Source organism: Gorilla gorilla, chromosome 1 (genome assembly GCF_029281585.2).
Source record: "Gorilla gorilla gorilla isolate KB3781 chromosome 1, NHGRI_mGorGor1-v2.1_pri, whole genome shotgun sequence".
Classification (NCBI taxonomy): domain Eukaryota; kingdom Metazoa; phylum Chordata; class Mammalia; order Primates; family Hominidae; genus Gorilla; species Gorilla gorilla.
Genome location: NC_073224.2, coordinates 211542419 through 211560586, shown reverse-complemented (window position 1 = coordinate 211560586; position 18168 = coordinate 211542419). Strand labels below are relative to the sequence as shown.

The following is an 18168-nucleotide window of genomic DNA, read 5'->3' as shown; positions in this document are numbered from 1 at the left end:
ATTAGCCGGGCGTCTTGGCGCACGCCTGTAATCCCAGCTACTTGGGAGGTTGAGGCAGGAGAATTGCTTGAACCTGGGAGTCGGAGGTTGCAGTGGGCCAAGATCGTGCCACTGCACTCCAGTCTGGGTGACAGAGCAAGACTCCATCTCAATTAAAAAAAAAAAAAAAAGAGAGAGAGAGAGAAATCTGGAGTAATCAGATGTAATAGTGTAGCCGGCTTAAGTCTGGCTGCTTGCCACTCAGAGGCCAAAAAAAAGAGAAGCCAGGTGCGGTTTAAGGAAAGCAGTTTTATTAATCAAATGCTAGGAGCTGGGGAATGGCCAGGCTCATGCCTTCAAAAGACCATTCCAGTTTTTTGGGCTGAGTGAAGGATTTTTTTTGAGATGGAGTCTCACTCTGTCACCCAGGCTGGAGTGCAGTGGCGCAATCTCAGCTTAGTGCAACCTCTGCCTCCCGGATTGAAGCGATTCTCCTGCCTCAACCTCCAGAGTAGCCAGGACTACAGGCGCACGCCACCATGCCCTGCTAATTTTTGTAGTTTTAGTAGAGACGGGGTTTCCCTATGTTGGCCAGGCTGGTCTCGAACTCCTGACCTCAGGTGATCTGCCTGCCTTGGCCTCCCACAGCGCTGGGATTACAGGCATGAGCCACCACGCCCGGCCTGAGTGAAGGGTTTTAAGAAGGCAAAGATATGGGAAATATGTGATAGTGGTGCAGGAGGGGGTAGGCCTTCAAATCTTGTTCCCATGGCTGTCTTGAGTAATCACCTGTCTGGAGTTCCGGTTTTTTCATCCTGACTTCTGCCTAATAGTGGTGAGCCAACTGTTCAGAACTCCCCTTAGGTGGGAGGATTCTGCAACTGGCTCTCTCTGCCTGATTTGTTTCAAAATTGGCCCCTGGAATTTGTGAGCAAGCACATAATTAGATACGTGAGCATTGTTCATGGAAGTACCTGGTAGGAAAGGGAAACAGAGTTTCAAAGTATGTTTCAAGGCTGAAAGCAAGAAAGGAAAAAAAAGTTTAAAAACGCATTTTGAGGCTGAGATACTTGGCTACAACAGGGATATATGACCTGGTTTACTTTTTTTTTTTTTTTTTTGAGATGGAGTCTCGCTCTGTCACCCAGGCTGGAGTGCAGTGGCACGATCTTGGCTCACTGCAACCTCCACCTCCCGAGTTCAAGCCATTCTTCTGCCTCAGCCTCCCAAGTAGCTAGGATTACAGGCGCCCGCCACCATGCCCGACTAATTTTTGTATTTTTAGTAGAGATGAGGTTTCACCATGTTGGCCAGGCTGGTTTTGAACTCCTGACCTCAGGCGATCTGCCCGCCTTGGCCTCCCAAAATGCTAGAAGTACAGGCATGAGCCACCATGCCCTTTTTTTTGTTGTTAATAGAGGCAGGGTCTGGCTCTGTTGCCCATGCTGGAGTGCCGTGGTGCAGTCATAGCTCACTGTAACCTCAAACTTCTGGGCTCAAGCTGTCTTCCCGCCTCAGAGTAGCTAGGACTACAGGCATGCACCACCACGCTCATCTAATTTTTAAATTTTTTTAGAGACAGGGATTTTACTATGTTGCCCAAGCTGGCCTCGAATTCCTGGCCTCAAGTGATCCTACCACTTCAGTATCCGAAAGTACTGCGATTATAGCCATCAGCCACTGCATCCAGCTCTGCTTTACTTTTTGAAAGGATCACCCAGGCCAGTCTGAGGGTAACAGAATATAAGAGTCTGAGAAGAAGGGAGGTTAATTAGGGGTTTATTGTACTAGTCTAGCAAGAGATGGTGATAGGTTAGACTAGAGTGAGAAGTGGTTAAATTATGGATATCTTTTGGAGGTGGAGGCAATAAGACTTGGTAATGATTTAATTGTAGCTGTGAGAGAAAGAGAAGAGTCAAGGATGACACCTTGTTGAGCAACTAGAAAACTTAAGCTGCCATTTTACTGAAATGATACAAAATAGCAGCTAACACAGATGCCAGCTCTTTTTCTAAGTGCTTTACATCTGTTGCCCTACTCATGAATAGGGAATACCCGGGGAGGAAAAAATTGGGAGTGGGAAATCAAGAGTTTGTTCTTTAAAACATAGTAAGTTTATGAAACTTGCTAGATTTCCAAATGGAGTATTGAGTATGCTGTAGATATATCAGTCTGTTGAAGTTCAGGGGAGATGTTCAGCCTGGAAATAAGAATTTGTTTGTATCATCAGTGTATATAGGAGGTATTAAAAATGGTAGAACTAGGCTAGGCATGTTGGCCTATGTCTGTGATCCCAACACTTTGGGAGGCCAAGATGGGAGGATCGCTTGAGGTAAGGAGTTTGAGACCAGCCTAGATAACATAGTGAGACCCCGTCTCTACAAAAATTTTTAAAAATTTAGGCCGTGCACCTAATTTGGTGCTCACTAGGTGCTGTGGCTCACCATATAGGTTTGAGCATCATCTGTTTATGGGTGGTTACAGAGGCCATAGGAATATTTCTGTCTTGCACAGGTATCCAGTTAGTGGAAACACAAAGTAGGCTTCTCCTCTGCAAAAACTACACAGGATTTTTCTAGCAAGACATGCTTCTGTTTGTGATTCTGTAAGAACAGGGGTATTTTGTTAATGGAAACTTTCCATCGCAAACCAGGATCATCCCTTAGGATTGATACTATAACAACATCAATCAAAATAAGTAAATGATTTCTGTGGCTTTGGAAGAGTTCAGTATAATCTAATAGAGAAATTAGAGGTCTATAAGAGTCCCTTGGAACATGTGAAAGGACCATGTGGTATTGAAAATTGCGATCTGTGATTTCGATAGCTTAATATTAGAATTGGAAGTATCAGATGGCTGGCAAACTGTCAGTAAAGTCCTATTCTTAAAGGAGTACTGTCCTAGGTTGGGTTATCTTTGAGGCAGACTCTGATAGTATAGCCTGAAGAATGCTTATTAGGAAGTTCCCTTGGGATCAATACCCGTAGAAGGGAGGGGACAGGAGCAGCAGTATTTGGCCATAGGGAGAAGTCAAGTGGCAATAGAGATCCAACAGGAGCCTTAGTGGACCCCACGGGGGCTCTGGAGCTAAAATGACCTTTTAGAGTTGTCTTATGTGTGCTGTAATGGCTGGGCTTACACCCTGGTCTTGACTGGATGTGGACTCCTGAAAAGGATGTGACCTTCCTTGAGTCAACTCTTCATATCTGAGGCACTCCCTGAAAGGATTGACAGTTGTAGGCTGTCTCCCAACAGCAGTCCTGTCATTCCTTAATGGAGGATCCAGCCAGTGCAACAGCAGGCTACCACAGTATACCCTTGTGTTGCTCAGATCTACTACTTAAAAAACAAAAAAACAGTATTTTTGAGATATAATTCATATATTGTAAAATTTATAATTACAGTTTATAGTATACAACTCAATGGCTTTTAATATATTTGCAAGTTGTGTAACCATCATTCTAACCAATTTTAGAACATTTTAATTACCCCCAAAAAAACTCTGTTCCCCTTAGCTGTCACTCTGTAATCTCCTCCCCACCCACCCCCAGCATAGGCCACCGCAAACTTTCTGTCTCTATAGACTTACCTATTATGGACATTTCATGTAAGTGGAATAATACGCTGCATGGTCCTTTGTGATTAGCCTTTCATTTAGTGTGTTTTAAACGTTTATCCATGTTACAACATGTATCAATACTTAATTTCTTTTTATGCTGAATGTCCCGTTGTATTAATTTTGTTTATCCAGTGATCAGTGGAAAGACACTGGGTGGTTTTCACTTTTTAGCTATTATGAATAATGCTGCTATGAACATTTGTATACAAGTTTTTCATTTGTTTGTTTTGGGGACGTTTGTTTTTGTAGTTAGCTGGGACTATAGGCACGTGCCACCATGCTCAAGTAATTTTTGTATTTTTTGTAGAGACGGGGTTTCACCATGTTGGCTAGGCTTGTCTCGAACTTCTGACCTCAAGTGATCTGCCTGCCTTGTCCTCCCAAAGTGCTGGGATTACAGGCATGAGCCACTGCACCTGGCCTGTGTACAAGGTTTTGTATGAACATCCTTTTTTTTTTTTTTTTTTTTTGAGACAGAGTTTTGCTCTGTAACCCAGACTGGAGTGCAGTGGTGCGATCTCAGCTCACTGCAACCTCTGCCTCCCGGGTTCAAGCGATTCTCCTGCCTCAGCCTCCTGAGTACCTGCGACTACAGGCACCTGCCACCACGCCCAGCTAATTTTTGTATTTTTAGTAGAGACAGGGTTTCACCATATTGACCAGGCTGGTCTCGAACTCCTGACCTCAGGTGATCTGCCCGCCTCCGCCTCCCAAAGTGCTGGGATTACAGGTGTGAGCCACCGCACCTGGCCTTGACATATGTTTTTATTTCTCTTGGATATATACCTAGGAGTGGGTCATATGGTAAACTCTATGTTTAACTGTTTGGGGAACTGTTACTCTTCCAAATCGGCTACATCATTTTACATTTTCACCAGCAGTTTATTGAGGCCCCAGTTTCTCTGCATCTTTCCTAATACTTGTTATGTATTTATTTAACTTTTATTTTATGTTCGGGGTACACGTACACTTGCAGGTTTGTTATATAGGTAAACTGTGTGTTACAGGGGTTTGGTGTACAGATAATTTAGTCACCCCGGTAATAACCATAACACCTGATAGGTATTTTTTCTGATCCTCTCATCCTTCACCCTCAAGCAGGCTCCAGTGTCTGTTGTTCCCCTCCTAGTATCCATGTGTTCTTGGTTTAGCTCCCAACACTTGTTATTACCTCTTTTATTTATTATAGCCATCATAATGGGTGTAAAGTGTTATCTCATTGTGTCATTGATTTGCATTTCCTGTAGGGCTAAAGATGAGATGTTGAAGATCTTTTCATGTGCCTATTGACTGTGTATCTTCTCTTAGGAAATGTTTATATACATCCTTTGCCCATTTTTAAATTAGGTTGTCTTTTTGTTATTGAGTTATTGTTCTTTATGTATTCTAGATTTAGGTTCCTTATCAGATAGATGATTTGCAAAAATTTTCTCCCATTCTGTGGGTTGCCTTATCACTTTTTTGATGGTGTCCTTTGAAGCACAAAACTTTAAATTTTTTTCTTTTTCTTTTTTGAGACCGAATCTTACTCTGTTGCCCAGACTGGAGTTCAGTGGCATGTTCTCAGCTCACTGCAACCTCCGACTCCCAGGTTCAAGCAATTCTCATGCCTCAGCCTCCTGAGTAGCTGGGACTACAGGTACAGGCCACCATGCCCAGCTAATTTTGGTATTTTTAGTAGAGACAGGGTTTCACCATGTTGGCCAGGCTGGTCTCAAACTCCTGACCTCAGGTGATCCACCCATCTCGACCTCCCAAAGTGCTGGGATTACAGGCATGAGCCACCACGCCTGGCCCCAAGTATGTGTATTTCAATTTCACATTCAGTAACCAGGGAATGACCACCAGTTAGGAGTTCGAGACCAGCCTGGCCAACATGGTGAAACTCTGTCTCTACTAAAAATACAAAAATTAGCTGGGCATGGTGGCAGGTGCCTGTAATCCCAGCTACTCAGGAGGCTGAGGCAGGAGAATCACTTGAACCCAGGAGGCAGAGGTTGCAGTGTGCTGAGATTGCACCATTGCACTCCAGCCTGGACAACAGAGCGAAACTCCATCTTAAAAAAAAAAAAAAGAAAAGGAAAAGAAAAAAATAATCTCACTAGCACAGAACCCAGATTTCTATCTATCTTAGTAAACAATCAAAAGCATATTTCACTTTATGCCTCAATTGACTGCTGGCCAACCATAACTTCTATAGCAGCTCTCACTTTGATACTCTCTAGTAAATTTAAGTTATATTTAAGGTTAATTTCAGTTTAATTGTTTAATAATAAATTTGACTGATAAGATTATATTAAAATTTAGGTTATGTTTACTTAAGTGAAGTAAGGAGGTCAGTCAGAATGAAAACTTACATTTCCAGTACAAACCTATGGAGTTGTCATGTATTATTCTAGTTTATCATATGGTCATGTTCTTTAGAATTTGTCACCAGGCTACTATAATAAAACTCAATTTACCAAATTCTTCAAGATTTAACTTGGTAATGAAGCTACAAAATTTATGAATAAGTACAGACTGCCCTTTTTGAACAGACTGTTCAAACTAAGGATGGATCTAATTGATGAACTAGGTAAAAACTACTCTTGAGGGGGAAAAAAAGCCAAGGTCCTAAAGAAATCATCTAAGGTCGTTAAAAGCAGAAAAATTCTGATCTTACAAGGTAATAAACAGCAGTCTTCTCAAAAGCTCTTAATCTGAGCCAGATGATTGCTAGTACGAGTAGCCCATGAGCCACTGCACCCGGCCCTACAACTGCATCTTACTCCCAAGTTTCTCCAGTCATTCCTGTCAGTAGGTTGTGACTTATAAAAAGCAGCCTCTGAATTGGAGTTTAGTATTTAGACTGTTAGGGAATGACCTTAGGATAAAAACCACAGGAGGAGTAGGAAGCTGAGTAGGGCAGATTTGACACTTGCCTTGATTGGGGGTGCAGGAGGTTGTATATTATACTTAGTCAACTTTCTTTTGAAACATTTTTTGTTTTATTTTCATACTTGAGGGGATAAACTTACAGCTTACTGAACCATCCTCCTGTGTCTAAAATAACTTCCATTTTCCTTAGGCAAAACGAATTCCCTTCTTCAAAGATGTTCCTCATGCCCTTTCTCAGGTGTTGTATTTTTCTTACAAAAAAACTTGCCTTTTTCCCTATACTCTAGTAAATTCAAAATGAGGATTGGAAAGGGACCTTATTTGAGGAAACTGACAATAATATATTTTAAGACAAAAATTAGCCTTAAATGTTTTATGATAATCTAGTATTGTGCATCTGTATCTCAATTCCCCTAAAATAACTCCCAGCCTGGCACAGTCTCAGGCTGTTTTAATCCTCAAGAGGCTGATGTGGGAGGATCACTTGAGCCCAAGAATTAAAATCTAGTCTGGGCAACATAAGGAGATCCTGTCTCAAAAAAAAAAACCTATCATTTAATAAGTTGTACATTTCTATAATGTTCCACTTTTAAACTATAGTCAATGTTACTGAATTAGGATTATTTTTTTAAAAGCATAAAAGGTGATGGACTATATGTATTAAGTGTATCATTTACCTTTTTCTCTTTTTAGAAACAGTATCTCACCTCCCTAAACTGGTTAATAGTGGCATGGAAGATCCATTTGGTGAGTATCACCTACATTTTTCTTAGTAAATGACATTTCTGTTTTATCCTCACCTCTATTAAAGCTTTGAGAGTAAATTGGTTTTTTTTCATATTCAGTATGCTACTCTCTAGAATAATAGGTCTCAAACTTTTTGCTTCTATAAGAATTCAGTTATATACTTAATGATAGAGTGCCAATTACCTTTTGTTTATGTGACATATCTATTGATATTTGCTGTATTACAAATTAAACCTGAGAAACTTTAAAAATATTAATTTGTTTAAAAACAACATTGATAAACCCATTATATATTACACAAATAACATTTTTAATGAAAAAAATCAAGAACCATTTGACAAGATAAAATGAGAAATTTAAATTTCTCTATCTTAGCCAGGCGTGGTGGCTCACGCCTATAATCCTAGCACTTTGGGAAGCTGAGGCAGGCAGATCACTTGAGGCTAGGAGTTCGAGACCAGCCTGGCCAACATGACAAAACCCTGTCTCTACTAAAAATACAAAAATTTAGCTGGGCATGGTGGCACACACCTGTAATCCCAGCTACTCTGGAGGCTGAAGCATGAGAAACGCTTGAACCCAGGAAGCAGAGATCGTGCCACTGCGCTCCATCCTGGGCAACAGAGCAAGACTCTGTCTCAAAAAAAGAAAAATAAGTAAATAAATTTCTCTATCTTAATCACTCAGTAACTTATGTATACTTCTCTTTGGTTGGAAATGTAGTTCTGCTCATATTTCAGAAACAAGTGTGCTTTGTAGTGCTTCATTAGTACTTGGCCAATGGAAGATAACATGAAAGTGACTGGGCGCAGTGGCTCATGCCTGTAATCCCAGCACTTTGGGAGGCTGAGATGGGCAGATCACTTGAGGTCAGGAGTTTGAGACCAGCCTGGCTGACATGGTGAAACCCCGTCTACTAAAAATACAAAAATTAGCTGGGCGTGGTAGTGGGTGCCTGTAATCTCAGCTACTCGGGAGGTTGAGGCAGGAGAAACACTTGAGGCCTGGAAGGCGGAGGTTGCAGTAAGCCGGGATCATGCCACTGCACTCCAGCCTCGGCAACACAGGGAGACTCTTAAAAGAAAAGAAAAGAAAAAGATAACATGGAAGTAATCATAATAGCAGGCATGTGTAATATATATGTACGTGTGTGTGTCTATATATATGTGTGTGTATATATATATATTTTTTTTTTTAATTTTTTTTTTTGGAGATAGTGTCTCACTCTGTCGCCCAGGCTGGAGTGCAGTGGCACCATCACAGCTCACTGCAGCCTTGACCTCCCGGGCTCAGGCAATACTTTCAACTCAGCCTCCTGAGTAGCTGGGACTACAGGTGTGCACCCCTATGCCCGACTGATTTTTTTTTTTTTTTGGTGGAGATAGGGCTTTGCCTTGTTGAGCAGGCGGCTCTGGAATTCCTAGGCTCAAGGGATCCACCTGCCTTGGCCTCCCAGAGTGTTGGAATTACAGGCATGAGCCACTGCACCCAGCCTAATATTTCTAATTAAGTTTAGCCTGTGTATATTTCATCTAGCAACATGAGTAAAGGAATGTAAGTCTAGATATACAAAGGTTTAATGTCTGCCTTTTTGGTGATGAAGTCATTTACTGTGTGTGGAACCCCTTTTCTTTCTTTCTTTTTTTTTTTTTTTTTTTTTTTTAAGACTGGATATCACTGTGTTGCCCAGGCTGGAGTTCAGTGGCTATTCACAGACGCAATCATAGCATGCTACATCCTTGAACTCCTGGGCTCAAGCAGTCTTCCTGCTTTAGCCTCCCTCTGTGTTTGGATGGTAAGGGTTGAAGAAGACTGAGTAAAGAGGCTGTTGCATTCAGCATTAATTATGCATATTTCCCACGTAGCTAGGACTACAGGCATACTCCACCACTCCTGGCCCTATTTTTAACTGATGCTCATTTCAAAGTGAGAGATATGTCTTAGGATATCAGATTTTTTGAAACCATAACATTGACTAGGAAGACTAGTTAGGAGGTACTTTTCATTATAAAATACCCATTCGCAAAAAAGAAAAAAAAGAAATCAGAGGCAGTTTTACTTGTTTAATTTCAGCATACTGGAGGAAGCATCCGATTCAAGCATTTTCTGATCCTTTATCACACAGAAAGAAGTCTGAATCCCTTTTTATGCCAGTGCAGCTTGAGGAAGTATAGTAAAAATACTACTATATAATACTAACTGAGGTTAGGCTTTTTGGGCTACTGGTACTAGCAATCATCTGGCTCAGTTTAAGAGCTTTTGTCTTGCTTTGAGAAGACTGCTCTTTATTACTTTGTAATATCAGAATTTTTCTGCTTTTAACGACCTTAGATAATTTCTTTAGGACCTTGGCTTTCTTTCCCCCCTGAAGAGTAGTTTTTAGGATTATGCCTAGTTCATCAATTAGATCCATCATCAGTTAGATCCATCCTTAGTTTGAACACAAGAGGGCAGTCTGTACTTCTTCATAAATTTTTTTTTTTTTTTTTTTTTTTTTTTTTTTTGAGACGGAGTCTCGCTGTGTCCCCAGGCTGGAGTGCAGTGGGGCGATCTGGGCTCACTTCAATCTCCGCCTCCCGAGTTCAAGCCATTCTCCTGCCTCAGCTTCCCGAGTAGCTGGGACTACAGGCACGTGCCATCACACCCAGCTCATTTTTTGTATTTTTAGTAGAGACGGGGTTTCACCATGTTGGCCAGGATGATCTCGAGCTCCTGACCTCATGATCTGCCCGCCTTGGTCTCCCAAAGTGCTGGGATTACAGGCATGAGCCACCGTGCCCAGCCACTTATTCCTAAAGTTTGTAGCTTCATTACCAAGTTAAATCTTGAAGAATTTGGTAAACTGAATTTTATTATAGTAGTCTGGTGACAAATTCTAAAGAACATGACCATATGATAAACTAGAATAATACATGACAACTCCATAGGTTTGCACTGGAAACCTAAGTTTTCATTCTGAGTGACCTCCTTGCTTCACTTAAGTAAACATAACCTAAATTTTAATATAATCTTATCAATCAAATTTATTATTAAACAATTAAATTAAACTGAAATTAACTTTAAATATAACTTAAATTTTCTAGGGAGTATCAACGTGAGAGTTGCTATAGAAGTTATAGTTGACCAGTAGTCAATTGAGGCATAAAGTGAAATGTGCTTTTGATTGTTTACTAAGATAGGTAGAAATTTGGGTTCTGTGCTAGTGAGATTATTTTTTTCTTTTTCTTTTCTTTTTTTTATTTGAGATGGAGTTTTGCTCTTGTCGCCCAGGCTGGAGTGCAGTGGCACAGTCTCACTTCACTGCAACCTCCACCTCCCGGGTTCAAGTGATTCTCCTGCCTCAGCCTCCTGAATAGCTGGGATTACCAGCACCTGCCACCATGCCCAGCTAATTTTTGTATTTTTAGTAGAGATGAGGTTTCACCACGTTGGCCAGGCTGGTCTTGAACTCCTGACCTCAGGTGATCCACCCGCCGTGGCCTCCCAAAGTGGCGGGAATTGCAGGCATGAGCCACCATGCCCGGCTGAGATTATTTTTTATTTTTATTTTTTTGGTTTGTTTTTGGTTTTTTGGGGCTTTTTTGAGATGGAGTCTTGCTCTGTCACCCAGACTGGAGTACAATGGTGTGATCTCGGCTCACTGCAACCTCCGCCTCCCGGGTTCAAGCAATTCTCCTGCCTCAGCCTCCCAAGTAGCTGGGACTACAGGCACCTGCCACCACACCCAACTAATTTTTGTATTTTTAATAGAGACGGGATTTCGCCATATTGGCCAGGCTGGTCTTGAGCTCCTGACCTCAGATGATCCACCTGCCTCGGCCTCCGAAAGTGTTCGGATTACAGGTGTGAGCCCGGCCTGAGATTATTTTTTTCTAAACACTTATTTAAATCTTGGAATTTGTAAATTAACATTCATTCAATCATAATATGGATTTTATAGGAAAATAGAAATGATTCATAGTTATATTTAATAACCATTCTCCTCTGTCTCCATTTTTCCTTCTAAATGTCATAATGATTTTTTTCTTAGTTGTTTACTATACATATACACACATATACATATGATAAGAATTTGGTGTACTCAGTGTCATTTGACAAAGAAAAGAATTGAGGATGTAAAATGAGTTTGTTTCTTTTGGTGGAGTGAGAATTTTGTTACAATCAAGTTAGCTAATAATTAAGTAGAAATATTGAAAAAGAGATAAAAGACTACACATTGGGTACAGTGTACACGGCTTGGATGATGGTTGCACCAGAATCTCAGAAATCACCACTAAAGAACGTATTCATATAACCAAATACTACCCGTTCCCCAAAAACCTATTGAAGTAAAAAATGACATAAAAAAGGAAAAAAAGAAAACAGAAACCACCCGAAAGAAAGAAAGAAAGAAAGAAAGAAAGAAGGGGAAAGAAAGAATTATTTGTGGTATTCTGGAAATAAAAGTAGTGAGGGATTTTTACGAATAAAGTACCAGAAGGATAGACCTAAGGTCTCTAGGACCTTTTCTACCTGGACAGATGCTTACACATTTCATTATATAATATTTAAATATCATGTTCGTTAATATCACTGTTGTTCTCATTGAAAAAAATGTTAAATGTTGGGAAGCTGTCAAGCTCATTCTGGATGTAAATTTTCCAAAATAGGAATTTCACTTGAAAGCTTGAATTCTATCACTAGCAACAAATACTGTTAATTTTCTTTATTAGTGACAGGCTTACTTTTGAGAAAATGCCTGTCAGCTATCTAAGCTTGAATAACATAGCTTGTTGTTCAGTCTTTCAAGTAAAAATAGTATTCCATGAAGAAAACTGTCTAGTTCAGTTTGCAACTCAATCACACAAATGCCTTTCCTGGAGATAACCATCATACTTAGTATACAAATGTGCTTTATACATATTTCTGTTTCATCATATACAGTAATAAAAATATATGTACTAAAGGGTTGATATTTATTAAAACTAATATTTTTTATTGCTTTATCAAGGACATTCTTAAAGTTGAATTTATTTTTCACTGTAACTGTGTAGTTGTGAAGAATACAATGATTTCTGCTACAGTTTGGTGCTGTTGCCTTGATTTGTGTTAAGGTGCTAACAGTTTTGCTCACCATTGCTTTTGTACCATCAGTGCAAGTGTCAACACAGTGGAAAAGGCAAATAATTTTTTTGTATTCTTATGTATTTAGTTTTACCTCTTGGACTTCTGAAAGGATCTCAGGGATCCCCAGAGATCAGCAGATTATACTTGCTTCATTTTCCTGAGGTTCTTAGAGGCCCTTCTATGGAAGTCATGAGTAAAGTTAAGATTTAATCCTGGAGATTGTATTGGGCAGGGTTTCAGTGTGGACTAGGTCTTGGACATTTGACAGAAATATGGTCAGAGGGAGTGATTAGCTCTGTGGTTTCTCCTAAGCAGGAGTACCCTGCACCACTACCCCCGGGCCACAGGAGGTGAGCAGTGGGCCAGTGAGCATTACAGTCTGAGCTCCACCTCCTGTCAGATCAGTGATTAGGTGGAACAGTTTCATCCCAAACCACCCAACACCCCCATCTGTAGAAAAATTGTCTTCCATGAACCCGGTCCCTGGTGCCAAAAAGGTTGGGGACCGCTGGGTTAAAGAAACTTTTGTGGAGCGAAATGAGTGTCTGGAACTCATTAGGCAATCAAGTATGTTCAAAGAAGAAATCCATAAGCATTTAGTCAAGACAGGCTGAGGGCCAGGCTCACCTGAGTACTGTGTTCTTAGCTTTAAAAAGGATAAATAGCAGCAGAGATATTGGTGATGACAGCCTTCAATATATCTCTTGAGTCACATTGCTCCAGTCTGTACAGGTGGCCTTGCAGTCTGTAGAGGTGGTACGCAACTGTCATCCTGGGTTATCCAGTCTCCATTTTCCTGGCGGCTTTGCTTCTTTCCTGTGTTAGCTCCTTTGTTTCCTAAACCCTCATGTCTTCCTCTGTCTTGGTTGCCAGTAGCTTTTTGATGTTGAACCTCCTGGAATAATTATCTAATTCATTTCTTTTTCCTGTAGATATGTTTCCTGCAAGATTTATTCAACTTTATCTTCTACTTTTATTAAATTTTTCTTTTCTACTATTAGATTTTAATCTCCAGGAGGTCTTTTTTAAGTCTCTGAATGTTTCTTTTTATACTATCCTTTCATTCTTTCAACAGATTTTCCTTGCCCTGCATAGTCTCTTTTTTTCCTAACATTGTTTTTAAATATTGATTTGGTTTCTTTTATGTTAGAGTTTTTCTCTGATGTCTAGTAATAATTAACTGTCTGCTGATGGTTAAAAGTGAGGGACTAAATAGCCAGTTAGAAGCTTTAAATGTATAGGCAGGTTGCCTTTGGGTGAGCTTCTTGGCCTTATTGTTGATGAACATTCTCATATCAGTATCAGGGTCTAAGGGACACAGTCTTCCCACTGTGTTTGGATGGTAAGGGGTGAAGAAGACTGACTGAAGAGACTGCTGCATTCAGCATTAATTATGCATATTTTCACTTAATTCTCTTCCATTGTTAATTTTACTTGTATTTGTATTTTATTTTACTTTATTTTTATCTTTTGAGATGGAGTCTTGCTCTGTCACCGAGGCTAGAGTGCAGTGGCGCCATCTCAGCTTACTGCAACCTCTGCCTCCTGGGTTCAAATGATTCTCCTGGCCTCAGCCTCCTGAGTAACTGGGATTACAAGCACCCATCCCTGCCTGGCTAATTTTTGTAGTTTTAAGGTTTCACCATGTTGGCTAGGCTGGTCTTGAACTCCTGACCTCAGGTGATCCGCCTGCCTCGGCCTACCAAAGTGCTGAGATTACAGGCATGAGCCTCTGCAGCTGGCCTTATTTTCTTTTTCATTTTATTTTTTTATTTTTATTTTTTGGGGTCAGTCTTCCTCTGTCTCAAAAAAAAAAAAAAAAAAAAAGCACCGCAGCCTCAACCTCCTGAGCTCAAACAATCCTCCCACCTCTGCCTCCCAAGTAGCTGGGACTGTAGGCACATACCACCATGCCTGACTAATTTTTTTACTTTTTGTAAAGATGCAGTCTCCCTATGTTGCCCAGGCTAGTCTTGAACTCCTGGGCTTAAGTGATTCTCCCACCTCGGCCTCCCCAAAAGTTGAGATTACAGGCATGAGCCATTGCACCCAACCCCTTCCATTTTTTGTACCATATCCCTACCATCAGTTGCCTTTTGCGACCCCTTTCCAGAGACCATTTGCTTTACACTTTCTTGGAAAACAGATTCCAAAATTCCACCAGAGTTAGTGTAGGACAGACATTGAAGATCATGGAGTAGGGAAAGTGATAGAGGAATCAAACAGCTTTTACCTTGCTTCTCCTGATTTTAGGTCACCTCCCTTTCATCTCATTTCAGAGACCTGGATAAAATACAATGAATGTATTACTTGTTAACCTATATTGGTGTATACTACCAGTTAAAAGAAAAAATTAGGCTGGGCACAGTGGCTCACCCCCGTAATCCTAGCACTTTGGGAGGCTGAGGTGGGCAGATCGCCTGAGCTCAGGAATTCGAGACCAGCCTGGGCAACACGGTGAAACCCCACCTCTACTAAAATACAAAAAATTACCCAGGCGTGATGGCGTGCAACTGTAGTCCCAGCTACTTGGGAGGCTGAGGCAGGAGAATTGCTTGAACCCGGAGGCGGAGGTTGCAGTGAGCCAAGATCACGCCACTCCACGCCAGCCTGGGCAACAGAGCGAGACTCTGTCTCAAAAAAAAAAAAAAAAAAAAAAAGAGAAAGAAAAGAAAGAAAAAAATTAATGGCTACACTGTACGTAAGTGCTGAGTGAAGGAAGGATCCAGAGAGGAAGTGCATAGAATTTGTGCTACCATGATGCTCCACACCCCACTACTTTCAAAAATAGCTAATTCATGCTTCTGCTTTCTTCCTCCCTTTTCAACTGCTTATGGAGTTAACAGTCATTCTCCCAAGAGCATGCCAGAACAAAAGGGACTGAAACCCTAGCATATCACTTATTTAAAAGTACTGAGTTGTGACTTCCTTCTAAAGATTTTTGAGGTGGAGGAGGATCTGCATACTAATTGCCTTCCCAAAATGTTTTAAATCATCTAAATACTTCATTAAGTTTCTATATACCCTCTCCTGTATAAATATGAACATGACTTGTTGAAAATACTTTTTTGGGTGTGTGTTTGGTGATTGTTTAATGAGATGTAGATTATCAGTTTGCATTCTGAACTTAAAGCTAGTTGCAAAGGCTTTATTCATATGCATGGCATTCTGGAAACATTTATAAGATAATACCTCCTTTTGATTAGAATTTGTATCATATAGGAAATAGGAGAAGTAGTGTGTTAAGATAGCAAATAGAATTTATTATTTCCTAAGCAAAGTCAATTATTTTTTTCTTATTCTGTATCTGAATTTATGAATTATTATGATTATGCTATAAAGGAGTTTTTTTCTAGCTGTTTAAGAACATTTGCCAAGGAGCCAAACTCAAGACATAATGCACTTCAAAGTTCATGGGAAAACATTTTTGATGTTATGTTGTTATCACTTGAAGCTCAACATATGCCAATAACATAGTCCTTCCCTCCCTCCTCTTTAAGAATGAAAGACAAAATACAAGCTTAATTAGTTTTGAGGTCCTCGGGGTGTAGGAGTTAAATTCCTCCAGTATTACATGATGCCAAAAATGATGCTAGTTCCATTTTTTCTCCTAGTGGTCTTGATGAGAAATTTAATATAGCATTATTATAAATATATATTAAATATCCTCTGTCATCTTATTTCCTGAAGGAGTATAAAGGTCAACATGTTTTTACTGTTACATCCTACCCACTGCCCAGTAGTAAACACACAATACATATCTGTATGTGTTTCTTCCAGTGGTTTTAATTTTTCTGCATAAGATAGAATTACCAATCTTAAGGAAAATAGAGTACACAGACACCAAATTCTGTGAACCTGAATAACAGATATTATGTAATTATTTTTTCTGTCAGTAGAAAAAGATGAGCTGTAGTAGTAGTAGTAGAAGCCGGGAAAGGCAGTAATGCTGACATTCTGGACTATTGCCTGTGTCCTCTCACCACTTTTTATCACTTCTGACTACGTCTTACTCCTAGAAAATCATAGCAAGTGGGATAGGTTGACTAAATGCATGGACTGGTTTCCATCTGAATTTATTGCTGCAAACTGAGCCCTTATCAATGTGTCATGCACCCTGCACAGACGATGATATATGTCATACAAATGTTTTCTTCCAGCCTGTGGCTTGTCTATTTGCTTTCAGAGGCTTTTAAAGTAATGCAATCCAATTTAATCCATTTTCTCTTTTATAGTTCATAATTTTTGTGTTTTCTTGAAGAAATCTTTGCTTAACCAAAGATTAGGTTTTATTTTAAGTTGTTGATTCTTTTTGAGTTAATTTTTAGATATGGTACAAAGTTGGAAGTATTCTCCTTTGTCCACTGAATTACCTTGACACCCTGTTGAATTCCTGATGAAACTGGTAATTTTCTTTCTTGCTTTTTTTTTTTTTTTTTTTGCTGTTCCCCCCTTCCTTCCCCCCGAAATGGGTAATTTTCTAGGAAAATATAATTTGCCAAAGGAACTCAAGAAATAAAAATCCTATGTAGACTAGTGTTAAAATGTGATTAGGCCAGGGGTTTTGTGGACAATTTAATTCATATTGATGAAGCAGATGATTGCAGTAGTCCCTCCTTATTTACGGGGGATATACCAAGACCAAGAATGCCAGTGGATCCCTGAAATCATGGATAATACTGAACCCCAATCTGTACTGTTTTTTTCCTGTATATACATACGTACATACATATGTACCTGTGATAAAGTTTGGATTATAAATTAGGCACAGTAAGAATTTAATAACAATAACTAATAATAAAATAGAGCAAATGAGTAAAACAAGGATTACTTGAACACGAGCACTGCAATACTGCCACAGTTGATATGGCAACTGAGATGGCTGCTAAGTGATTAACAGGCAGTGAACACATACGGTGTGGATATGCTGGACAAGGAGATGGATGATTCACACCTGGGCAGGACAGAGCAGGATGGCATGAGATTTCATCATGATACTCAGAGTGGCACATGATTTAAAACTTACAAGTTAATTTATTTCTAGAAATTTTCCATGTTATATCTTTGGACTGCAGTCAACCACAAGTAACTGAAACTGCAGAAAGTGAAACCACAGATAAGAGGGGACAGTCTATAATGCTGTATCAATCAGTATAGCAGAGAAAAAGAAAGTATACCTGTTTATTTTATAAAGTTGGCAAAATCTTGATAACTAAAAGCTGACAGTCTGGGCATAGTGGCTCATGCCTCTAATCTCAGTCCTTTAGGAGGCCCATACGGGAGGATTGCTTGAGCCCAGGAGTTCAAGAACAGACTAGGCAACATTGGGAGACCCTACAAAAAAAAAAAAAAAAACAAAAAAAAACACAAGAATCTTTTGAAAAGTTAACCAGGTATGGTGGCACACATCTATAGTCCCAGCTATTTGGGAGGCTCAGGTGGGAGGATTGCTTGAGCCCAGGAGGTCAAGGCTGCAGTGAAATGAGATTGTGCCACTGCACTCCAGCCTGGAGGACAGAGCACGGCCCTATCTCTAAATAAATAAATGCTGACAAAGATAGTAGAAAAATACATTTGTCCGGCTGGATGTGGTGGCTCATGCCTATCCCAGCACATTGGGAAGCCAAGGCAGGCAGATCACATGAGGTCAGGAGTTTGAGACCACACTGCCCAACATGTATTCTACTAAAAATACAAAATAATAGTAATAATAATAATAATAGCTGGGCGTGGTGGCAGGCACCTGTAACCCCAGCTACTTGGGAGGCTGAGGCAGGAGAATCATCTAAACCGGGGAGGCAGAGGTTGCAGTGACTCAAGATTGCGCCACTGCACTCTG

General features: G+C 40.2%; 1 protein-coding gene across 9 annotated transcripts in view; it reads left to right on the top strand.

The window, feature by feature from the left end:
- The window catches only part of PHACTR4 (phosphatase and actin regulator 4), a 120399-nt gene that overhangs the window by 19682 nt on the left and 82549 nt on the right, over positions 1 to 18168 (top strand). For 3 of the 9 annotated variants that reach the window (XM_063701180.1, XM_063701187.1, XM_031009931.3), the window contains exon 2: positions 7170 to 7223. In XM_063701180.1, the coding sequence (XP_063557250.1) occupies positions 7208 to 7223 (16 nt within the window). In that variant the 5' untranslated portion in view covers positions 7170 to 7207. Of the gene's footprint in view, positions 1 to 6671; positions 6715 to 7169; positions 7224 to 16657; positions 16735 to 18168 lie in introns of those variants that run through there. The other 6 variants (XM_055389544.2, XM_055389540.2, XM_055389545.2 and 3 more) reach the window with 5 other exon arrangements.